We start from the raw sequence: 25,612 nt of genomic DNA, 5'->3' as shown, positions 1-25,612 counted from the left end.
AATCACGCGAACAAAAAGTGTGTGTGTGAGAGAGAGAGAGAGACGGAGGGAAACGCGAGAGAGAAGCTCAGACGAGCGTGGGGTAGAGAGCAACACACACCAGAGAGGGAAAGAGGCACTTACCTTCCTTGTGTAAGCCTGTGCAGAGCTTTTTCTCACTCTCTGTAACAGTTTCTCTGTACTCTGGTTCTTAAAATTTATGCGTTTTGGGATTCAAGCCTAAGGTAGGCAAATTTAGGGCACGCATGAACGTATGGGCCTCAAGCGAATACAAACGTGTGGACAAATCTCCAAAAAATATATATAAAAAAATGACGTACGTACACAATACATTGTGTACGAAACGTCCATACGGATCCGTATCGTACGTACGTATTGGTCCTACCTTGTAACCTCCAAGCGGGCTCTTTCGACAAGAGAGTCACCAATCACATCATGCATACTACCAGAATCAAACAAGACCACCATGTGTTGACCATTCACATGACCATAACACTTCATGAAAGACTCATCAATGAGAGGATCATGAGAAACTTGGGACACACGAGTGTTCTCATTTATGGCATTAACAGAGGATGTGGGTTCTGTGGGTTCTTTAGGGTCGTTAGATTCAATCTTAGGACATGTTTTCTTTATATGACCCTTGACATGACAGTGATAACAATGACCTTCCTTAGAATAAATGACTTGTTCTTCTGCCGTGATCTATCCTCCTATAATTTCTTGTGCAACTTTTTCATATGGAGTGAGCTTGGGTTTAGCAAGTGTGTTAGCTTTACCCTTAGATTCATTTTGTAAGTTCTTTTCCGAAAGACTAGAGGAAGATTGGTTAGAAGAGTTACCGTTCTTACCATTCTTACCGTTCTGTGGGTTCTGAGTAGTCTGAGAGGTACTTTGAGAAGACTTGTTCTCCTTGGGCTTTCCCTTATTGTGCTTCATCGCCTATGTAAGAGCAATCGCTACCGCCTTGTTGAGATCGATTGGATCAAGTACCTCGACATCATACTTGATATACTCGTCCAATCCATAAAGGAATGCCTCTTTGCGCTCATCATCCGATTTGCGTAATTGGGTGCCGACTTGCAAAACACGATTAGAGAAAGACATAACTGGCATACCATTTTGCTTGAGACTGCGCCTATCGTCTTTCAACCGTGCTACGTACTGTGGTGGCATAAACCGCGCCTTGAGCTTGTCTTGGAAGTCTGCCCAATTGAAGGAAATGGGCGCGCCCTCTTCGGTTTCCTCTAGGTGCGCAATCAACTGTGCCTCTTGCCAAGCGTGGTACCAATTAATGGCATCACCAGCGAGATACATGGCTGTTGTCAAAACCTTGCTATTTCTTGTCTTCTTAGTTGTCGCAAAGTAAGCATTAAATTGATGCAACCAACAATGAATAATAGTAGCATCTATCTTACCATCATACTTACCGAACGTCAACTTCTCAATGACGTGGTTGTTGGAGTCCAAATCTCTCCTCGTGCTAGTTGATGAACTACCAACCTCTTTGACTGGCTCCGGCTTCAAGGTGAGTATCTGTAGGACAAACTCTTACATGTGTTGATCTCTCTACTCGTCACGGTCTAACTCCAAGGCCGCTCGTTTGTCTTCGGCCGCCAAGCGCGCTTGCTCACGCTCACGCTCCAAGGCTACCCTTCTGTCTTCGGTCGCCAAACGCGCTTGCTCACGCGCACGCTCCAAGGCTAACCATCTTTCTTCGCGCTCGCGATCCAATTCTGCCTTTCTTTCTTTGCGCTCGCAATGCAATTATGCCTTTCTTTCTTTGCGCTCACGATCCAAGATTGCCTTTCTTTCCTCGGCCGCCAAACGCGCTTGCTCACGCTCGCGATCCAAGGCTGCCTTTCTTTCTTCGCGCTCTCGCTCCAAGGCGGCACGTTGCGCTTGTTGTTGTAACATCATGTGCATCATCATCTTGACCAAAGCCTCGGTGCAACCCTTGGCATAGATTTGGGGGGGGGGGGGGGGGGGGGGGATCGGAAAAACCTCCTCGTGGGAAAAATTCTTCTTCGCCACCTCCATGCTCATCACCTTCACGCAAAGTATCCATTCCGCTTCAGGTGATGACCATACACTGAATTCTTGGTACTTAGGTCCACAAGGAACTTGGGTTCTTGAGGTTCTTGGGTTCCTGGGTTCTTGAGTCCTTGGGTTCTTGACGTTCTTGAGGTCTTTCTTTAGCTTGCAATCTGTGTTAGAGAAGGATCTTCTCTTATCCGAGCTCTACTCTTCCCTGCGGGTGCACCCCTTGGTGGCCTTACGCTCACACCAAGGTTGCTTTTTCCACCTCACGTCGATTGGCCGGCCGCTAAGTACACGGTCCGCTCTCAATGAGTGAAAAGAGGCACAAGGGGAGGCCGGACAAGCCCTTCTTCCTTGGGTTACCTGTCAATCTTCAAAAACACGATATGAACTTGACACGCCCAAGTGGACTTGGGTTCCATGCGACCGCAACAAGCAAAAAAATTCTTGTGGTTCTTTCCTTGAGTGATATAGAACATTGCCAAAGCTTTGATAACAATGTAAGGTGCAACGGCAGTGAATGTTTAACTTTGCTCAAGATGAGTGCTCCGAACTGTGCTCAACGGTTCCTTTTACCTACGGAAGGGAGAGCCTTCCGTTTCTTTAGTGAGAGAGTGCAAATGATCACAAACAAAGTGAATGACACTGTGAATGAAGGTGTTGAGACTGAGAGATAGAGAGAGAAGAATACCACACCAGACTGTTGTCAAACCCTCCTCCAAGGGCCTCACTCTCAATGGCGAGAGAGGTCTATGCTATTGATTGCATAAATGGACTTGCCGATGATGTCGATGACAATGATGATGTCGACGACAATGATAACCGCTACGAGATGGGCTGAAATCTGAAAACGCGGGGGCTGAAATCTGCAAATCTGCTATCTACTGGAATTTGACATTGTATCGATGAGGACGGCGATGGCAACGACGCGACGACGATGCGCTGAGAATGCAGATGCTGAAATCTGCGAACAGCAGGATGAAACTGAAAACGCTGGCTGATATGACCATGCAACGAGGATCTGCCTGCAGAGAGGTGAGATCTACGAGGTTTGGGGCTGTTGTGCGGAGTCTAACTGCTGAAAACTGAAAACGCTGATGCTAGGGCTGCTTCTGTCGCCGGGAATTTGCAAAACACTGATGATGATCTGCAATTGCAAAAACGCTAGGCTGAATTCTGTGATCTGCTAACGCCACGGCTGATCTGCAATCTGCAAAACGCTAGGGCTGATCTGCTGGTGAAAAACGCAAGGTTGTCTTGTTGGCTGAAAAACGCTAGGTTGTCTTGTCGGGTCTTGCTGAAAAGGTGCACTGCCAGTTGCCGGAACTCTACTGCCTCTTCTGCCAAAAAGTGCTAGCGCTAGCTTTCTTATATATCAACTTATCAAAAATGCCCTACCCAATTTCCCAACAAAGTCACTTATTAATAATAAGTAAAAAATGGCTAAAATAGGGACTTGTTGGGTTGTCAGGTTGACCTGAACTTGTCCTCGGGGCAGCAAACTGCTCCCCTCCTCTTGTCTATTAGGAGGAAGTTGTTGTATTTGAGTTTGGCATAGCTCTCTTTGGCAGGCAAAGTAGTAGTGGCCAACTAGGTGTTATGTGGTACATCGCGTCTTGCTGGATTTTATTGAGTTCCTGTATCAACCAGCTAGAGAGGCTGATCAGGAACTTTCTTTGGTCAGGGCGCGACAACACCCTAGTTAGCCCGAGCCAAAGTAGCCTGGAAGATCATCACTCTACCTTATTCTCACGGGGGAGTTTGGGGATCACTGAACCAGCGCAGCAGAGCAGAGCCCTTCTTGAGAAGTTTGTTGTCAAAGGATTGGTTTCAAGGGAGGAGTCTTGGAAGGAGCTGTTGTAAGGTGCAACAGAAGTGAATGTTGAACTTTGCTCAAGATGAGTGCTCTGAACTGTGCTCAAGGGTTCCTTTTACTTACGGAAGGGAGAGCATTCCGTTCCTTTAGTGAGAGAGTGCAAATGATCACAAACAAAGTGAATGACACTGCGAATGAAGATGTTGAGACTGAGAGATAGAGAGAGAAGAATACGACACCAGATGCCACGTGACACATCCAACCCTATGTGTCCGTGGACAAGCTACAACATGACCAGGGTTCAGTCAGTCAAGTCAGTCTAGAATAGGAAGTGATCTGGCACTTTTGTGAGTATGTTCGCAGAGCGTGCATGACCAGTCACTTAGAGTAGATACATATCCTTTGGTTGCACACAGCATGATCATCAGCATTCCCATCAAAATTCATCAAGGGAATTTTCCAGTGCATTAAACCTATTTTCCCTATTTTTGACATGTTTCACTTATTATATTTAAGTGACTTTTGTTGGGAACTAGGTAGGGCAATTTTGCTAAGATAATATATAAGCAAACCAGAGCTAGCACTTTCTGGCAAAAGAGGCAACAGGAGCACCTTGCTCAACAGGCAACTTCTCAGCAAGACCGATCCCACAACAACTCTAGCGTTTTCAGCATTGCAAAAGGCCTAGCGTTTTTGCATCAGATCAACCAACGTTTTTGCACTTGCAGATTCACGGCGACAGTAAACAACAGATCGGCCCTAGCGTTAGCAGATTCCCCCACAACAACAGATCAGCCCTAGCGTTAGCAGATTTCCACCGCAGAACCCCAAATCAGCGTAGCGTTTTTGGATCAGCCAAAGATCTGGCGTTTTTGCATATCTTCGCGACAGGATCAACAAGAAGACCAGCATTTTCAGTTTTCAGCATAGACACTCCGCAGAACGAGTCCCGAACCTCGCAGATCTCACCTTCCCGTAGTAGATCCTCGCCGCACGGTCAGATCCAACGTAGTTTGCAGATTCAGCCCGGAAAATGCAGATTTCAGCATCTCCGTTTTCAGCGCGTCGTCATTGACATCGTCATCGACATAGAGTCAGATTTCAGCAAATAAAGATTTGCAGATTTCAGCCCTTAGCATTTTCAGATTTCAGCCCGTCTCTTCGTCGTCCTCATCGTCGGCAAGTCCAAAGCATTGTAGAGCTTTGTGAAATCAATAGTAGACCGCTCTCGCCATAGAGAGTGGGACCTTCAGAGGAGGGTTTTGACAACATTCTGGTGTCACATTCTTCTCTCTCTATCTCTCAATCTCAGCACCTTCATTCACAGTGTTCACCACTTTGTTTGTGTCCATTGCACTTTGTCACTAAAGGAACGGAAGGCTCTCCCTTCCGTGAGTAAAAGGAACCTTGAACACAATTCGGAGCACTCATCTTGAGCAAAGTTCAACATTCATTCTGCTACACCTTACACTAGAATGTTGTCAAATCCTCCTCCAAGGGCCCCACTCTCTATGGCGAGAGAGGTCTATGCTATTGATTGCACAAATCTGGTACAATAGTCTAAATGCAATGGACTTGCCAACGATGTCGACGACAATGACGGCGACGAGACGGGCTGAAATCTGAAAACGCTAGGGGCTGAAATCTGCAAATCTGCTATGTTCTGGAATCTGACACTGTGTCAACGAGGACGGCGATGGCAATGACGCGACAATGATGCGCTGACAACGCAGATGCTGAAATCTGCGAACCGTGGGCTGCAATTGAAAACGCTGGCTGATCTGATCGTGCGGCGAGGATCTGCTGCAGAGAGGTGAGATCTGCAAGGTTTGGGGCTCTTGTGCGGAGTCTAACTGCTGAAAACTGAAAACGCTGATGCTAGGGCTGATTCTGTCGCCGCGAATCTGCAAAACACTGATGATGATCTGCAATTGCAAAAACGCTAGGCTGAATTCTGTGATCTGCTAACGCCACGGTTGATCTGCAATCTGCAAAACGCCACGGCTGATCTGCTGGTGAAAAATGCCAGTTTGTCTTGTTGGCTGAAAAACGCTAGGTTGTCTTGTCGGGTCTTGCTCAGAAGGTGCATTGCCAGTTTTGTTGGAGCTCTGCTGCCTCTTCTGCCAGAAAGTGCTACCGCTAGCATTCTTATATATCAACTTATCAAAAATGCCCTACCCAGTTTCCCAACAAAGTCACTTATTAATAATAAGTGAAAAATGGCTAAAATATGGAAAATGGGTTCTGCGCACTGTAAAATGCTCGTGATGGCTACTGACTGTAATGCTGATGATCCTGTTGTGTGCAACCAGAGGATATGGAACTACTCGAAGTGCCTAGACATGCACGGCCTGCGCACAGGCTCAGAAAGGTGCCATAACACTTCCTAAGCTGACCTGAACCCTGGACCTGAAGTAGCTTGTCCACATGCACATAGGGTTAGATGTGCACGTGACAGTTGTTGCTTCACCGACTTCGAGCTCGAGTACCTCATGAAAGAGGCCCTTGGAGCCCTTCCATCAGGTGGATCTTCACAGAAATGCGTAGAGTTGGTCTGAGCGGGAGGTTGGAGGATCGGTTTGCTGTGAGCTTGCTTTGGTCCTGGGAGCAGCTGAGAGGTGGCCTGGAGCAGCACCAGCTCTCGTGCAGGGAGGAGCGTTTTAGACAACCTCCTTATTGGAACCCCATGGTTGTACTCAGAGAGGCCACCTGGTTGGTAGTAGGCATCATGTTTGTTGGGGTCCCATAGCAGAGGGCCAAGCCCGCACTCTCGACGACTAGCTTCAGTTTTCAAATTTGCCAAAGGAGGTACAGAGCATCCAGCTAGGAGGCATGAGAGGGGTGCAAAGCATGTGCCAGGACATTACAGAGGCTTTACCAGCTGAGTGGCTCACCCCTCTAGAGACAACAGCTCCCAGATGGATGGGGCCTTCTGTAATCAGCATGTGACTACTATCTATCCTTTTTGTTGATTTCTTTCTTATTATTTATTTATTTTCACTTTTTGGAAACACCCCTCTAGAAATCTAACTGCCCTGCATTGCATAGCTAGTGTGAAAATGTTCAGAGGGAGTCCAAGCCCGAGGGCAAGAGAGCACTAAGGTTGGACCAAGGACTATGGTTAGCCAAAGTGGGGTCATTGACTAGCCAAAGTGGAATCCTTTGCTACATAGGCTACATTTCAGTTGTTGGTGTGGCTGCAGTGTACAAAGAGGGTCAGATGACCTAGAAAGATACAATTGCAGCATCTCCTAAAATTTACGGAACTGCTATTTTGGACCTGAAAATGTGTTCACGTCATTAGCTCTGGAATGACGAGAGGAACGTTTTATTGCTCTGCTACAAAGTCAACTGATGCACCAATTGAGATATTTTTAGCCGGGAATGCCCAAAGTCGGAAAGTGTGCCATGTGGCACTCCGTGAGCATTCAGCTACTCCTGGCCAAAGAGGGGGTGCCTAAAATGAGAGAGGAGACTCATTTGCAGCTTTGTCACAGATTAAGAGCTATGGAGTGCTTCCTTTCCCTCTTATGTACAGTGCGGTGCCAAGAGTGATGCCCTGCACGCTACGCACTGCTCTCTCTCTCCCCTATGAGCAGTATGTTATGCCCCTATAGTGGGCTTTTCATTTGACCAATGTACAGTTATGTGGGTTCATGCGCGATTGCCGAGGCAAGAGCCTCTTGCACAGGTACTGGATTAGCTAGCGGCTAATCCCCCGCAGGTACAGGTGAATTCGGACACGTTTCACGTGCGAAATCCTGTCCGATTCAAAGGGCAAGTAGCCCTACAGGTGCGGGAGCTCGAGGACTTGCTACGGATGCAACCGGCACGCGAAACGAAGCCTGAAACAGTGAATTACAGCCTGCTGTGTATTTTTGCAGGTTTAGGGTTTTGGCCCTAAACGGACTCTAATACCCCCAAGAGGTTCGGGGACGCGAGGGGACCGTTGTGCAGGTGATCTGGCGCATTTACGGGGCAGAAAACAGAGAATTCAGCGTGCTGCAGATTCTTGCCAGGTTTTGCAAAGTGTCCGTATGCGTCGGGAAAGTCATCCAATGCGTGGGGATACTTACTGTGAAGGGTCCTAGTACAGTTATGCTGCCAAAATCGGGCCAGAACAGATGAAATTCAGCCCAGATTGTGCGGGGCAGCTTGTAGGGAACCACAGCTTTTATTCCCTCTTTTAAAGAATAAAGAAATACCGAAAGGGGCGCCTATTTAGGGGCCAATCTGGTGTCGGTCTTCTCATACAAGTGCAATCTAGCAACCTGTATCCCTTTCCCTTTTGTTGTGTCTTGAAAGTACAGGGAAAGTGGGCGACAAATTAAATGGGTGAAAGCAAATAAAGTTTAAGTCTAAGGTTTACCGCCCTTTTGGATTTAACAAGCCGGTTCCACCTTCACGCGACTGGAGGTCCTCATCGTAGTTCGTGCTTGCTCGGAGTCCTCAGTCCATACTCCCCATGTTCTTAACCTGTAGTGCGCTGTTTTCAGAGGATACGAGTAGTGGGCATCTATGGGAGGACCTGTGTCACAGATACTTACCCAACAAATCTTGAGATAGGCCACTGGAGGCTTTGGGCTTGGGAGAGCTTCCTTCTGGCACGAGTGCAGTGGGACCCTAGAGAGTGGTTTTGGAGAGAGCCCTTCTCTTTCGCCGGCCACCCCGGGATCCCTTTCTTTCAGTACACTGTTCGACTAGGGCGTCACATACTGGCAACACAGAGAGGCTCGTCCTACTGCAGCACTTCATTGGCACGAGGAGGGTCTCACAGCTGAGTTCTTGTAAGGCTTTTGGGAGCGGTTATGGCACTCTAGACAGCAGAGGCAAGTCACTTTGTTCTAGTGGCTAGTTGCACACAAAGCTACAGCAGTGGAGAGTTGGTTTGTACATAGTCGCCTTTTGGCAACTTGTGCAACTTTTGACCATCCTTTCGCAAGTCAGCGTCACTGTCTATGGGACTACCCTATGGCACAGCAAGTTTGGCTTCGGGTTCTTCGGCTGATGCCAGCTCTTTCCACATCGCGACAGTACGCTTGGGGTGTTGTTGCATGGTCCACCCTCACCGGCCATGCGCTCCAGTTTGAGCTATCTTCCACCAACAGGATGATAGTGATCCAGGGGGGTCGACCTAAACTTCAGTCTGCTACAGAGCTTACCCCCCAGGAGTGGTGTAGTGAGAGAGAGGTGTGTTGGGAGCTCATCTGTGGCCTCACACTCTGGTTCACTTGGCAGGCCCGTTGCTTCCACATCTTCGAGGCTCGCCTTGTCCCACCGGCAGAGACTATTCGTGACTTTTGGTTGGAGTTGATCCATACTCTCAGGGGTCAATTCCAAAGACTTCAAGGCAGCTCCGATCGCATGTTGTGCAAAGAGGCTCTCCTGCGACTTTGGTGCCCACGGCCCTTCTTCACCACGGTCAAGGGTGTGCCCAGATGACACTACCGGCCACCTGTGTGGCTCTTTCCTCCTCCCATTTTGTAATTTAGCCTCATTGTACATATTTTATTCACTCACTGGAAGAGTCTCCCCATGGTTTTGATGTAGCCCTTTGTAGTAGAGGTGGTTTATAGAACTATGGGCAGTTTTTTATTAACTAATGGAAGGATCTTCTTCTCGCGGGAAAAAAAAATTGACATTTTCTTGTCATCTATCTCATTTAAGAAGATCAAGTAAACAAACAAACTAGATTTCATTAATCTGAAAATGGCCGAAGCCGATACAAGTGGGACTATTTTACATCAAGTACTATCTCTCTACCCTTTTCATTCTTCAAAGTTGCTTTTCTCGCCCTATAGTCGACCACAACATTGTTCTTGTGGAACATCACACCCCTCCAAAGGCATGATATAGAAGTCCTCGTGCCCTAAACACGCCTGAAAATGCAACCAAAGTTTGCCACGACAGGTGTAATGGCAACATCCCGTCCAGGTGCCACTAGAACTGCCTTAGTCGATGGTCCCATTTCATCTAGCATAATTCCAAGTCGAGCAGCCAATTCAGTCAAAATGAAGTTGGCCTTGGCCTTGGCTCCTCCGTCAAAGAAGATGAGGGCTTCTTGATCTCGTACTTTGCCCCACGCTCAGCAGAGCTCCGTACTTTAATCCATTTGCTCAGGGTTGGTCCCCACGAAATCTACTACCAATCCAGTTTTTGTCTTTCCCTTCTTTGCTTGCTCCTCCGCTGCTCTAAAACTCTTTGGCTTGTCCTCTGGCTGTTCTTTTGGTGCCTTGTTAGGACACCTCACTAACACATTCCCGTGTTTCCCACAACCGTAACATTTACCCTCTTTGAAGTATCCAATTAGTTGCTCTACCGACAGTCGAGGGCCTGAACTGTTGCTTTCCCTTCCTTTTGTTACTCTTATTCGTATATTGCCCGGTCCAAATTGTGGCCAATGTATTGTAGGGTACGTAAGAGTGCCTCCATGCATTACAAATCCTTGCTTTGTGTGTACCATCAGCTATTGCATGGACTCGGTCTTCTCCAACAGACAATAATCTCGTATCTCTTTAGGTAGACCACAACAAAATCGCACAGTGTACATTACAAGCTTCAAGTGTAAAAGCATCTAGGTCCCAAAAGCTAGCGCTACTACTATCAGTGCAAATCGTGCAAATCCATACAAGTGCCACGCCAATAGTGGGCGCGAACTGTGGATTGTCGGTACAACACTACTTCATCAGCATCTCCACGCGATTTGGGGGTTCTTGCTTTATTTTAATCTTCTAGCGTCGCTTTAGGCCTTGTCAAACAAGAGCCCATAAGTTCGAACAACTTTAAAATCTTTGGTCTTTATTTTCAAGTCTCTTGGCTAGTTTGATAGCACTTCTTTGAATCTTTCCATAAGGCCCTGACTCCTTTTTCCAAAGTCTATCCTAAAGGTCATGCCACGTCATCACTTTTGTGACACCGTTGGTGGCTCCAATATCTACCGGGAGCAAATTATGGAGTGAGGGCTCGTTTGTGGCTGTGCCCAACGGTACTTGGGGTAGACATTCTTTCTTGACGGTGCATTTCACGGTGTTGGCCTAGCATTAGGCTGGACCTCCATTCCTAGGGTTTCCCATGGACAAAGTCCCCAGTTTCACTACAAAATGTGTGCAATAGGTCACTTTTAGTGAGTTTTACATTAATTAGCAGTAAAGGGCCATATTATCCAAGTCGTGCAGTTTTAGCAGTAGGTGGGAAAAATTTGATGTATGCAACCCCCCCCCACACACACACACACATATTTTGGGCATATCATCAATGAGCAAAGCACTCAGTATTTGTTCTTCTCCCTCATTGAGAGTTTATTAATATTCAGCTTGTTGATTATTTGTGTGCGCTACAGTGGTATTAGAGCTCAAATTTCTCTCTTTCTCTGCAAAGGAGGACGATTCCAGGAAGGAACGGGAAGAACCATGACGAGCCATGGAAGAACCGTTGAAGACGAACTTCAGCAAGTACGAGTTTAACTCTTATCTCGCTGCCAACTGTCCAGAAGGTTTTGGAAGGGATCAAGAAGCAGCAAGGAACAAATGTTGATGGGCGTCATGAAAATCCTGTCGGTGGTAGCAACCCGCAAGAGGAAGATGTGGAAAGAGGTGCCGAAGCGCACAAGGGATCTCCGAATCAGGACAAACACCCTTCCAAGAGAAGGGCTGAGAAAAAGAACTCTCTGTCGAACGAAAGCAAGGATGTCTCTATCTCTTCTCCATCATACTCTCCAAATTATACTACTACTTCTACTTCTCATACACTGTCCAAGTCTTCTCCAAAGGAAAAAACTCCTACTACTTCCCTACGTAATACTAAAGAGAAGCCCAAGTTCAAGAAGGATAACCGCAAGCATCACTGCAATAAGGTGTTTTCAAATCTTGTGACAAGGACGTCAAGTTTGACAATTACACAGGACAGAGAGACATCTCCAAGGCACTGTCTTTCATCAGGTACTTTGAAGTTGCTTGTGCCAATGGGAACTTCACCGAAAATCCATGTTGGAATGCATCTCAAAGAGGCGGCAAGCAACTGGTGGTTAGCCAAGATTCTGGAAGGTACACAAGCCAGAACGTGGGCCCAATTCAAAACTGAATTTTATGAAAAATTTCCTCTACCTAACTTCGAGAAGGACATTCGGAAGGAATGGGATTGGTGTCAAAGTCAACGATGGGGAAGCGTAGAGAACCCGGGGGGGGGGGGGGGGGGGGGGAGAGAGAGAGAGAGAGAGACTCTTGAACCAATCAACCTTGGCAATGAATAATTGAATGTGTATACAATGGAGGCAAGGGGTTGCTTATATAGCAATCCTAGTAAATTGCCCTACCTAAGACTTTGACAAATAAGTAAAATAAATACCTAATAGCCAAACTAGATAATGGGATCACATTGGGCACTTCACTTGAGATGCTTAAACTTTAACACCCTCTCTGCAGCTCATAGTGGACATCAATAGTGAGATCAAGTCGATGAAGAAGCTACCATGGACACCCCAGTAGTGGCCACCAACTGGATACACCTCGGTGTTGCTCTCCTCAACTTTGTACCTGAAAGTAATGCCATCTTGAGCATCGGTTGCCTTTGTAGAAACTTTGAACTGTAGACCACACTACGTCCAATAATCCCCATTCGTGAACTGTGAACACATCGCGTCCAAAATATAAAACTCCAAGACAATGAACTGTTGGAACACATCCTGTCCATAATCTGACCAACAACAATGAATTGGCTAGCCCATCCATAGTGTTTTAGTGATTGGTTCCCTGCCAAATGCATGTGCATTGACCTCCGACCTACGGGTCCAAACACAAATAACTTGAACTCCAACACAAGGGTCCAAATTAATTATAGGGAGCATTCATTGCTTACCCCTCTCTACCACTCACAAGCCTCTATCTCCCTGAAGCTTGTGGAGACACCTGTCATTTGACTAGAAATCTGACGTCAAGGCCATTGTGGCCGCCGCAACGTGTGCCATGTCGATCTTCTTTGCCAAATCTTTATTATTGTAATCTCTGTCCACCTTGCCTTTATCCTTGTCTTCATGTGAGTTCCTGCTTTTGCCTTTGGCTTCAAACTCTCAAGCCAAACAAAGCGTCGAGTCACATTCATGACAACTGTGATCGTACCTCGTGGTACAGAGGTAGCTAACAGAGTACCGGTATTGCCATCCTTGTCCAACTGACCTTTGTTGTTGTCCTCTAGCGAACTCCTCCATTTGCTTTTGACTTCACAAACTCGAGCCAAACAATTTGTCGGGTTCCTTGAGAATTGCGCCGGTGTAGAGGCCGCTAACAAGATGGTTGACGACCCGTTATCCATAGCTTTTGATTGGTCGATGTCGTCGCGGGTGCGGGAGCAAGGGGAGGCCATTTTGAAGGTGCAAGATCTGGTAATCGGATACCTTCTCGCACTCCAAAAAGTGGTCGTACAAACCAAGCCGTAAAAGATCCAAGCCGATTCAATTCCACCGCAAAGGGAACTCCACACGCAATGGGCTCCGCACAATCAGCTATCCCTCTCTGAAATCCGAAACTCTTGTCACCGATAGCCGCTTCGCACGTTTACCTTGTGGTAGGCCTTGAACAAATCCAAAGCTCCACAATAAACTGTGCATAACAAGGGCTAAGAGTTCCATCCAAGCCAATGTCAATCCGCTCCTCTGCACCGCGCCGCACACAAGTTCGCTAACCCTCTCTGAAAACTTCAAGGGGTTACTACTCCCAAGCTGCACAATCTTCATGTGGGACCCCTCGAACAAATCAAGGCTCCACACAATCCCGCTCCCAAAGCTGCTCCAAAACTGCCGTGAAACCTATGGCCCTCTTGCGAGCCGCCTGCCGAAAGTCGATATGTATCCTTTCGATGCCCTTCCTCGGACCTTGTACACACCTCCCATGCCGCTCGACAACATCCGTAAAATGGGCACAAAGCCACACCCTCCCAATCTACTTCCAAAAGGTGCCCACTCAGCCTTCAACGATTTAAAAGATTAGGCTTTCTACTTGTAAAGGGGGGCTACCGCTTCTACCAAGACAAGGGGGGAGGGAGTTGTTGGATGCATTTCAAAACGTTGCTGACTAGGGAGACTCTACCTGTTGCGCTGCATATCAAAACGCGAGAGAAGCGGCGTCGGATGTCGTTTCCAGAGGGGGCAATGACTAGCAGCATTTCAAAATGCAGGGGAGGAGGGTGTGGGTTATTGCCGTCAAGGGGAGAGTGGCAAACAGCGTTTTAAAACGCTCACAAGGGCAAGGCACCTTCTAGCGGCATTGTGAAACGCTCGCAGGAGCAGAGGGGGCAAAACTGAAAGAGGTCGCAGGGGGAGGCGTATTGAAACGCACGTTGTGGATCAAGGGGTGGGAGATTGCGTCGCAAGGCTGCGTTCTAAAACGCACAGGAGCAGAGAGGGGGTCCGGCGCCGCTGCATGAGCAAAACGGCCAGCGTTTTAAAATGTTGTGGGTTGGGATCACATTGGGCAGTTCACTTGAGATGCCTAAAATTTTAACAATTGGCTCCCCCAGAAGGAACATGAGAAAATCACGGCTTATGTTGACAAGCATTGGTCGGTTCTTCTGAAATTACGCCTTTCATGAAGATTTCCGAGGAGAAAAAAATGCGAAAATTCGAAGCAAGCCTTCAACCTCCGCTTCGGAAGAGCATGAAGGTGTACCCCAACGGCACCCTTCAGCGGATGATGGAGTCGGCAATTCTTGCTGAGGATCTACACTCCATTGGTACCCCAACTAAATCAAACATACCATGTACCGTGCAAGGCAACGTGCGGTTTATGATGACCATTGCAACCAAGGAAAAAAGCGTCCCTCTGAGGACCCGGATCAGCCTAAGAAGCCGGCAAACGGCTCAAGTATCTCACGCCAAATCAAGTACAACATAAACAAGCATCTTCAAAGAAGGAACAATCAAAGAAGGAACCCGCTCCACCAGGCTTGAATTCTATTCTTGATGTACACGGGAACACGAAAACAAAAAAGGAAAGCGTCATCTCCTCAAGGGTTGCGGATCCGTGAAAACCAACGGGTGTTGATCCTCTATGACCCTGGATCAACGGATAATTTTATCTCATTGGAAACTACAGAACACTTGGGCCTCACAACGACATAAACACGCATCTTCAAAGAAGGAACAATCAAAGAAGGAACCCACTCCACCGAGCTCGAATTCTATTCATGATGTACACGGGAATACGGAAATAGAAAAAGGGAAGCGTCCGCTCTTTAAAGGCTAGGGATCCGTGAATAACCAACAAGTGTTGATCCTATATAACCCTAGATCAACGGATTGCAAAACGCTTGGGCCTCACACCGGCTCAGCTTGGAACTCCAGTCACTTTTGGATCGGCATTCGAGGGGGTGACCACCAATGCAACTCTCGTGCAAGGACAGCTTGATTTTTGGATTAGCGAGTACAATGACCGCATATCATTTTTGATGGCACCCATCGAGGGATTTGATATCATCTTGGGTATGCCATGGGACTACCATATGCAACCAATCCTGGATTATGTAGTAAAGATCCTTGCCTTTGAGCATGAGGGCAAGAACATTAAAAATTTTGCTAATGCAGGGGATTGGCTATTCCCTATTTTAAGCTATATCTCCATTCAAAAGGAAATAAAGAAGTGCGTTTCTGCTTGCTTGATTTCGCACGAGAAAAAATTTTATATACCTTCATAAGTTCTGAAAAGTCTGAACTCACAAATTATAAGAGAGAATAAAGCACTCATAAAAGTGTAAAAGCAAGGGACACAAGAAAAGAAAAGGAGAAAAAAAAACTAAATCAAGTTGTTTGCTACGAAACAAAACTAGATAAAACAAAACATTATTAACTTAAAAATCTTTTAGAAAAGGCATGCACAAAATAAGTTGACACAGCTTACTTGGCTAAAACTTAAAACAAGTACTCAACTATAAACAAAAAAGGATAAGATATCTTAAAAACTTAACTTCACACAACAGCTTCAAAAGAAACAAATTCTTAATTCCTAACACAAGCTAAATACAAAATCGAAAAAATGAATACTACAAACCTAGGCTTCAAATATCCAAAGAAATACAAAGATCCAAACTTGACAATATGTGACCTCAACTTTGTTGCTTGTCCAAACAAGAAGAACAAGATTATCACCTTTATCATGCATAGCTTGGACAACAGCTATGACATCCTTACTTACGTCGTTAGTGCCCAAGAGTAGGTGCAGGTTTGTATAGAGGTCATTCATGCTTTGAACGTACTCTACAAAACCAACGAGCTGAGAATCTATCACCCTTCGAAGGTGATGGGCATACTCAGCCATAAAGGCTAGCATTTGTAAAGAGTAAAAATACTAGAAGCGCTAGAGATCAAAACAACAAAATAGTGTGTTACTAAGTCAAACAATAAGTGTGCTTTCAAGCTCCTTACTTTTATTGAATTTACTACTGATTATCTTGAACATTCCAAAGGAAGAAACATTAAAAATAAACTTACCACAATGCAAGAACGAACGTTTTTCATGATTCTTTTGAACGAGCATGCTTTCTCAACGAGTAAAGAAATAAGATGGCACGATTGAACAACAAAAGCAGATTTACTAGAACAAAGACAAGAAAATCTAAATAATTGAGAGCAAATGACACCGTACTTACAAATGTTCGAAGAAATGTGAGGCATAGGATGATGTTTATATTGGAATATTCTGGTTCAATGCGCTTATCATAGATATCTACTTCTAATCCCACGGAGGTCTTAAAAATCTTAAGGTCTAAAAAGGCACAACAATCACTATTTGTGGTACAGTTAAGTTCACAAAGCTCCTTAGGATAAATTTCTCCACCTAAAGAACTCGAATTCAAGTACATAAAATCTTGAAAAGTGGGAATGTCAGGAATAAAAAAATCATCTACAAAGCGTCTTACGTTGCATAACTTGTGCAAAAATACTAGGCAAGTGTTAGCAAGGACAAGACGCTCCATAAAATCAAACTCATAAGTAAAAAGATAGAAATTAGCAAGAAAAATAGCAATTGGTGCCCATAGGGATACCAATTGTTTGCTTGAAAAGAGAGTCATCAACGGTTATATATAAATTATCCAAAAGAAAATCTAACCAAGATATGATATCAATGTCATCCACAATCTTAGTCTACATCTACATCTACTTCTCTTTCTTCCTTTGTCTACATATACATTCTTACTTTTTAACCATAAGAAGTCAAAGTTCAAGGCTGACTTTTCTACTAGCAATGCCTTGTACCTATCCTTCTCAAGCTTGTACGCAAAAACTTTTGAAATAAGAGACTTGACTCTGAATTTAAGGTCCTCCAAATTTAGCTTCGTATATAGCATTGTAAAGTCAAAAGTTTGGAGACATAAAGGAGAAGATTTCTCCTTAAGGCTTCTTGAAGAGTTCAAAAACTTTATAACAGGAATCACACCTACTGAATTATTTAAAATCCAACTTGAATCGGTAGGTATGTCCATAGTTTTTTTCATACCCTGTGGTTGGCCCAACCGTACTTTCGTACTCGTCCGAGTATGGAAGCGTAGGAAAAGTGATTCTGTACCCGACGAAAACATTGGGGCAAAATTTATTCGCCTACAGTTTTTTGGCCGCCCGAGTTGGGTTGCTGACTCTGTTATGCATGCATTGCAAGGAGCGTGAGATTTAGGCACATCAGCAAGCTGCGAGCTGCGAATCAGTGGCCAACCCATCCTCTCGCCCTCTCTTGCTCATCTTTAGGCTTCTCTTGCACCCACAACCTAGTCTCTAAATTCTACTTTCTGAAGTTTCTGAGGTTTTGTGTTTGTGTATAAAGTTTTAAACACGGTGGTGTAGTACGTAGGCTTTTAAGCATTCTATGTAGTAGGCTATCTGACGTGTGGAATTTTCGGGTAGTCTGATCCGTACTTCCGTACCCGTGTGCGTCCGATGTGTGGTTGATATATGGAAAAAGTATAGGTACGTCTGCTTCCTTTAGCAGATTTTTCCACAATTCATTTACGCTAAGGTAAAATGGCTTTGAAACAATAACTAAGCCATTTGGAAACCTCGGTCAAAGAGGTGTTACAAGAAGCAACTATAAATCTAGGTTTTATAGGGTTCTTGTGGAACTTCCAAACGGTATATAAAAAAGATAATTTAGGCTGACACTTGAAACCAAAAGATTACAAAAGTCTTGATGTTTCAAGATAACCTCTTGCATTGAAAGATTACAACCATTGTAAGTCAGATAGTTACTGCACCAAACAAGCATTCTAAACAGAACTTTTTGCACGAGAAAAAGATAAAACTAATGAGAATTTGCTCTTTAGTTTGAAATTAAACGTTTTCAATTTCTTGAAAAGTATAAGGATTGTTTCGCGGACACTCTGCCTGATAAGTTACCTTCGGAACGTCCGGAAGATCACCGCATTGGTGTCGTGTATATTGGATACTGATTGCACAATTAAGTGGTGAGTATATTCCCTTTAGCACAAGTGGAAAGGATAGTTTTGTTGAAAATTTAAGGAAGCAAGTTACAACAGTGGGAGTATATGTGCTCTTCCCAATCTGTATGGAGTTTGATATATTGTATTCAATTGTACTTACAGGTTTGCTCTTAGCAAATGCAAAGGAGTGGCGGGTATTTGGTTTCATCTCACAAAGTTTGCTCGAGTAGATAAGTCCTTTTAGACCCCAACTGCTTCTTTGGCAAATATGATCCTCAATTGACAACCTTTTACGTCTTCCTATTCTTAGGAGTCCAAGTTTACTACTGGTGTCATTCTCTTTGAGTCTGGAGTTCTTTGAGATTTAGGTTTTGCTATTCAGTTACAGAGAAAGCAATGTTACTCCAGCAGGTGGTACTTAATCGCTTTTCCCATGTTTGAGCAGGAAGGAAAGCTCTTAAGCTTTCAGTAGTAAGTGTTTGCTCTGTTCCAACAAGGGGGTTAATCATTTTTTACCTCATACGATTCTTTTGAGGATACTTCTCTTTCAAAGAAAGCTTCCAAGTTATTATCTTCAAGTTAACTTCCGGTGCTCCATTCAACGGAATACCATATACCTAGATGAATCCACAATAAGCCTAGATTCACCCTTCAAGGAAAGTGCAAGGTATAGACCCATGACACAAGACGCCACCCATTAAATACAAACAAACTGGAAAGTGTTCGCAAGTGAAAGAAAGAAATGGCTCTTATTCCATTTAACACTTAAGCAAAAATAAGAAGTCAACCTCATGCCATGAAATAGCATTTACATCGAAACATTACAAAGTCCAGGCTTTCTTGCGTGCATGAATGTATGTGTACACATACACACATTACTCGTGGTTATCATAGCATTGACTGAATACTACAACATCTTTACTAACACCATCAGTGCCAACCAGCCAGAAAGTGTCCAACCATATGTTGAACATGTTTCCCTTCAAACAATCCGCCATATGGCCGTCTTCATTCTAAACAGATGCAGCCCACCAAAGTTCTAGAATAAGCATAAGTCTAATTTTCAGCCTGACATTGACAAAATACCATTTTAACCCAAACCTCCATCTAAACCTAAAAGTGGTCGCAAGGAGTATATCATATACTAAATGACAACAAAATGATTATTGCTCATCCTAACCTCAATTACAGGGATCTCCCCTCCTTCACAAGAGCATAAGCTCCCTGACAAGAAAGAAAAAAGCTCCAGCCTCACCAACAAGCCACATAGACAGAAAAAAACCATTAATGGCTTCCAGCTGGCCCAATAACCTGGCAGAAAGGGTGGCCAGATTAATCAGCCACACCAAAACAAAACCAAGAGCAAACAAAATTGTCCCATGAAACAGTTGCCATAAATGTGGAAAACTACATGTTGGATACACAAAGCTTCAAACCCCACATCTAATGAATACTTAAAAACAGTCTCTTCATTCATCTTAGGAAGCATAATTGTAGAACAAAAAAAGTAATGATTGTGTAACACAACAGCACTCAGAAGATCTGAGAAATCAGAAAATCAGGTAAAAGAAGGGGTGCTCACAATTAAACTATGGCAGATTTGTACATGCTGCAAAACTGCGCCAATCCCGCTTTATTAGCTGGCTCCACGGATTGCTGAATAAGAGCAGAAAACTTTCCAGGGAAACAGCTTGACAACTTTGACAAAGAGCTCACCAAAAATTCCTTGGGATCATGAATTTCTTTTACTGGATCGTCTTCCTTCTTCCCAGCATTATGTAGCTGAGCATAAACAGCAGTATAACCAACCATCTCATCAAGGTCTGGAGCATCCACTTCTTCCTCAACTCTCTCCTCCTCAGGCCGAACAAGTAAAGTTATCACACTGTTCAGCAGCTTTCCCCATACTGGAATAGTAGCATCTGACTGCAGAACTGGAGATTCGCAAAGGAGCTTGGTAGATGCAACAGCACAGAGTTTCATTTCAAGATCTCCAGTGATTGAAAGAAGGTGAGGAACCCAGAATGTCTGGATGATGGTTACAAACAAACCTTGCTGAACACTCTGAACCGATTCCACTAAAGCTTGGTGTCCATATTTGACACAGAAAAGAGACATGAAAACGATCAATGACTTGATGAATTTTCCTGTTCGGTGGGCCTGCAACCGTATGAACAAAAGGTTCCAGATGCGGGTAATATAGCCACTAATTGGTTGATAATCCAGATACTCGACCACTGTATTGAGAATAAAAAAACCATGGTGATCAGTGTTCTTAGAATTGATGAGTTTTTCGAAGACACCCAGCACTGGTTCCAGCTGTTTTGCTTGAATGATTTCATTTGAAGCCCTCTGCAAATATGACTGGAGGAGACGGACTAATGCAGGAACATTAGCAGACCTTTGCCAAAGTACAGGAGTAAGTAAGGGAGGGAAAAAATTGATGTAAGTTGCCGGAAGGGGCGGATTATGGGTGTCAATGAGCTGCGCCATAATCTGGAAGACATAAGGTGCAAACTCTATCACATCCAATGCTAGAATGTCTTGGAAAACTGGTAAAAGTTTTGCTTCAAAAACCCCAACCAGCTCAGGGTTTTTCTCACAGCTCCTCCTTACAAGCGCTGCGATTGCCTCAAACAAGTAATGACTGAAAGTAGGGTTGCTAGGATTTTTGTAAAGAAAAGAAAGTATCGCTACCAATTGATCGAGACAGTCAGCTGCATAAGTACGTACATCCGCAATAGACAAGACTCTCATTATGCATTTCATCACATAAACATTTTCTTGAGATTCCGGCAGCTTAAGCGCACTAAACAGATTATTCAGTACAACTGACACGAACAGGTTGAGATCTTGATCGCTGAATCTCAATTGTTTTCCATCCCTTATTATCAATAGCTTCTCAAAGCAAAGAGCAGAATATGAATGTACAACATTGGATTCAGAGAGTAAGAATCTGGCTAGATGAGGCATCAATGTCAGGGCCACCTGCTTTGGAAGCTGGGCACGAAATGTTGTTACAAATTTTATTGCATCAGCTTTCAGGACTGGTTGAGAATTCACATTCTCACATTGAAGTTCCGGAAGAATGGCAGTCGCAAAGAATTGTTCAATATCAACTAAACTAGAGCCTATTGCAGAACCAGGTGTTTGTTTTGGCGCCAACGCAGTCACTAAGAACAAAGCACAATCCTTCGCCTTCCAATTTTGCACAGGATTAGCTGCATACCTTTCCATCATCCCTCTAATGTATGTTGAAAACATTGTGTTTACCTCTTGACTGTAATAAGTTGATAGCCCTTTCACAAGCTCACAGGCCACCCGCCTTCTTGTATCAAAGTCACTCCCCTCCATGTCTCTTCTGATATACTCTAGCTGATTCATCTCAAAAAGCTCTTCATCATCATCTCGCAACTCCACATTTGGAATAACGATGCTCTCACAAATTTGTTTAAGTGCATCTGGCTGATTGAACAGACTGTGATGAACACTTTTGCTGACCGTAGTCAAAAATTTAATTGCTGTTGTTGCAAGTCTGTCATGGCTAGTAGAGAGAGACACCTTCATAAGCAGACCCCAAATATCTGCTGCAAATCCTGGTAAAAAATCCTTAAACTCCTCTTCGTTTTTTTCCATGTAAAGGTTTATATTCTCACAAACTGCAGCTTTCACTTGATCTAGTACACTCTCCTTATCGTCATTATTCTCTTTCAAGAGAGGGTTTTCATACACAAGATAGTCATGAAACAAACTCATCCACTGCTTCATGTTATCCTCAAAAAACTCTGGCAGCTCCTGGTAGTTGAGAGAGTAGAATATGCGACAGCACAACCTTTGGCACTCAAAAAGCGGCTTCAACACATTTGCAGACTGTGCATGAGAGCCTATTAACTGACTTGTCCTTACAAATATGTCCAACAAAGGAGAAGCAAACTCGTCAAGGCAATACTTGAGATCTTTATAAAGCTCAGCACTTTTGTACAAATATCTAAACTGTTTGAATATAGAGTTCACTGTCTGAAGAACCCCATTAATGATCGAATAGTCAGAGCCAGCATTCCTCAAACTGGTCACAAGCTCAGGTAGTAGGCTTCCCCATTTCTTTGGAAAATCATGCTTGCTTATCATAGCTAAAGCCTCACTAAGTTGGCTTTGGATCTTGGGTGGAGTACTGAGCATCATGGAGACAACAAGTGCCTTTATTTGCTCTTTCTCAGCATCATTGATTGATGAAAGACCAGAATCTGCCGGCGGCTCCCACCTATATTTAACATGATTTTTGAAGTTTACAGAAGCTGCTTGCCTGACCTGATCATCCACAGTTGGCTCTGATAAAAGCCTCAGGACAGCAAGCCCGTAACCATCCTGCTCTGCAGCCTGCTTTAAATAGCTTTCTGCTAACTTACGTGGCTCTGGGTTAGGAGCAAGTGTTTGTAAGAAGCAATTCGAGAGAGTGTGAAGCATCTCTGCTGATGGTTGCATGATGGAAAATACCTAAGAAATAAAGAACAACGAAGTTGGTTCGGAAATTCTTTTAGCAAACAATGAATACTACCGTAAGAAAGCCCCATACCAAGCGAGTCGATCAATCAAGAACAAAGGAGTGCCTCAAACTGACACCAAACGTCCAGAGCACTGCAACACAACAGCACAACCAAAAATCAAACATGATGGAACAGATATTTACAGGCAAAAGGCGCACACAACAATAGATTAACAGATGCGGCGATTTTGGAGGCTGAAAATCTTAAGGTTTCTTTCTGCCTGTGTGACATTTTATATGTCAACTACGCACACGGCTAAATGTAGGCAACGTTTCAAGCACAAATTACACAGACACGGAGATAAAAAGTGAAGATGAGAAGTCTGGTGTATGGATTTGTTTCTGCCTGGATGTTCTTTGACGTATGCATCCGCAGACACAGCTAAATGGGGCGAGGGGCGATCTTTCGAGCCAAAGACACGCTGCGGAAGCTTCGCAGGGAGACGAGAAGTTTTAGCTTAAACCCCAGCTCTTACAACCCAACAAAACATTCGATAATGATCGCAGAACTCTCTCTCTCTCTCTCTCTCTCTCTCTCAGAGCACAAGAATAGACGCCTACCTGTGCGGTGAGACCAGCTTGCTTGCTCAAACGCGATGCGCAATACTCGATGATCGTACTGAGTTGCGAGAGCGCGGGCTGGAGTGGATTTAGGTTTAATTTGTGTGTATTCGGAGTAAAATTGAAATTGCCACTTGGAAAAGACCCTTAACCCACCAACTTCCACCAGCATGAGCGGGTGGTCATGCTGGGTGGGAACCCTCAGCATGAGTGGTGGGTGGGAGCCCAAGCCATGGGATCGATGACGGGCTCAAAATTCAAAAACAGCGTGCATCGTCGGATGTTATCCGAGTTTTTTTCTTTTACGTCGAGTTTACTTTTTCAAGTTTGTATTTGCCACGTAAGGATATGTTTCACCTTGGATGCCATCAAAACCTACACGCTCGCATGGTTAGAGCATCTGCCTCTCAACGGGTTGGGCGTGGGTTTGATTCACTTGGTAGGCATTGATCGTGCCCTTTTTTTCGTCCATCCACCAACCTCGATATTCCCACGCTTGGCTCCCAACTATTGACACTGCATTTTTGTGATGTAGATATTGTTATGCTCATTTTGGATGTGTGAAACGTCGCAAGGTGAAAGTAATCTCAGGTTACTTTGGTGAGATTACTTTTACCAAAGTAATCTCGGCTTTCACCAACAAGATCTATGACGCTCAATTGTTGACGGTGCCCACTTTTAAAAGGGACACAACATCCCACCCCCTTATGCCCATTGTAATACCCATGCATGTTCAAACGTTGTTGAAATTAGCCATAGACATTCCACTGCAATTGTAAACGCTACGGTTTACTCGACTTCACGAATACATGGATAAGAAGCTAATAAATGTCGCTAGTGGATTTAGAATTAATATGTGTACGAGATAGTATTGAAGTTGACACGTGGAAAAGACCCCTTGAGAGAGAGAGAGGGGGGGAGGGAGGGAAAGCAATGGCCCTCGTTTACATGATCAATGCACTCTGACTGCATGAAATCAATCATAGACTCATCAAGCTCCAGTCATAGATCCATTGATTGGTGTCTAGGCCACACCACCTCCACTGCTATTATCAACACTATTGATGAGTGCTCATAACGTCACCACAGTCCCCACCATGGACGAGAGAGGAGAAGTAAGGAGCTCTCGTACACCACCCAACCATAGAGGGCTAGAGAGTGGACTATGCATAATATGATATGAGGATGGCACTTCAAGGCTTGGCTATATAGTGGTGGCCTACTTGTCCACACTAGCTTGATTGCCCACTGGCACTTCAACTCCGGGCGCCCTCACCTTTCAATCCCAAATACACTATGCATCCACTCTTTAGTGTTGCGTTTCAGGCCCATGGTCGGGCACCCACCCATTACCTATTATGTTCATAACAGCAAATAAGAGGAGAGAGTGATTACTCTCTCAAGCTCCACCAAAAGGTTTGCCTCCTGCATCCCCTTCCCCCTCCTCTCCATTCCTTCCCTTACACTCATCGCACACATCCATCAAGTGGTATTAGAGCTCAGGGCACCCAACCCCGAGCCCCAGCTAACCGCACACGTAGCGACCCCAATCGCGATGCATGAGAGCTTTTTGCAGGGTTTGCAGATTTGGGCATTATGTGTAGGATCGAGCAGAGGACAGTGAGTTGACCTTGGCATCGGAGTGTAAGCATGAGAAGGCAAGCCAGTCGGAATCGGGCTGCAACAGCCATAGCGTCAATTGGGGCAAATCCGAACTGGAACTGCTCGCGAGCACTCAAAGCTTGCAGGTCGAGCCTAAGCAGGGCATTTGGGGGCAGACCGTCTCAAATGCAAGAGTAAATAGAGAGCAAGAGTCGGCAACCGTGAGGAGCGTCATGAGCAGATAGCCCGTGAGCAGCAAGAGGCAGGAAAATTGACAGGGCATGAGCAGCTGAGATGAGAGAGAGAGAGAGAGAGAGAGAGAGAGTGCAGTGTTGGGAGAGTAAGGGCGCCGTGAGGAACAAGCAGTAGAGAAGGAAAGAGCTGGTGAGCATTAGCAAAGTTGAACACACCCACACATGGCTACACACACTCCTCTCTGGCTTGTTAGTTCTCCAACAGTTGTCAAACTCTACACGCTTTCGACAGAGAGCAAAATTTTAACAAAAGAAATATAAACCCACACACAAACTTAATGGTGTGTGTGCAAGGGCTCACTTCCACAGAGCCACCCCCCCCCACCCCCCCCCTCCTCAATTCTCGAATCCCATTTTCTTTTGGTGACTCTCCAACTCCTC

The 25,612-nt window shown here is 44.9% G+C and overlaps 1 protein-coding gene across 4 annotated transcripts in view; it reads right to left on the bottom strand.

Annotated features, from left to right (window-relative positions):
- LOC147463338 (cellular apoptosis susceptibility protein, putative / importin-alpha re-exporter) overlaps positions 1-25,283 on the bottom strand; it is a 59,759-nt gene extending 34,476 nt beyond the window's left edge. Inside the window, exons 1-4 of one of the 4 annotated variants that reach the window (XR_015185066.1) lie at positions 23,376-23,447; positions 22,845-22,906; positions 19,854-22,765; positions 19,452-19,582 (exon numbers count right to left, since the gene is read on the bottom strand). Coding sequence is in view for 3 of the 4 variants with exons in the window: in XM_086488208.1 (XP_086344334.1) it covers positions 19,856-22,753 (2,898 nt within the window). In the remaining variant the exon portion in view is untranslated. Of the gene's footprint in view, positions 1-19,451; positions 19,583-19,853; positions 22,766-22,844; positions 22,907-23,160; positions 23,312-23,375; positions 23,448-25,005 lie in introns of those variants that run through there. The other 3 variants (XM_086488208.1, XM_086488192.1, XM_086488201.1) reach the window with 3 other exon arrangements.
- Positions 25,284-25,612: the final 329 nt, after the last annotated feature.

The sequence above is a fragment of the Adiantum capillus-veneris genome, chromosome 2 (genome assembly GCF_014529385.1).
Source record: "Adiantum capillus-veneris isolate H3 chromosome 2, ASM1452938v2, whole genome shotgun sequence".
NCBI classification, from domain to species: Eukaryota; Viridiplantae; Streptophyta; class Polypodiopsida; order Polypodiales; family Pteridaceae; genus Adiantum; species Adiantum capillus-veneris.
Note: the sequence above shows the minus strand (reverse complement) of the source record. Positions and strands in the feature narration are given on the sequence as shown.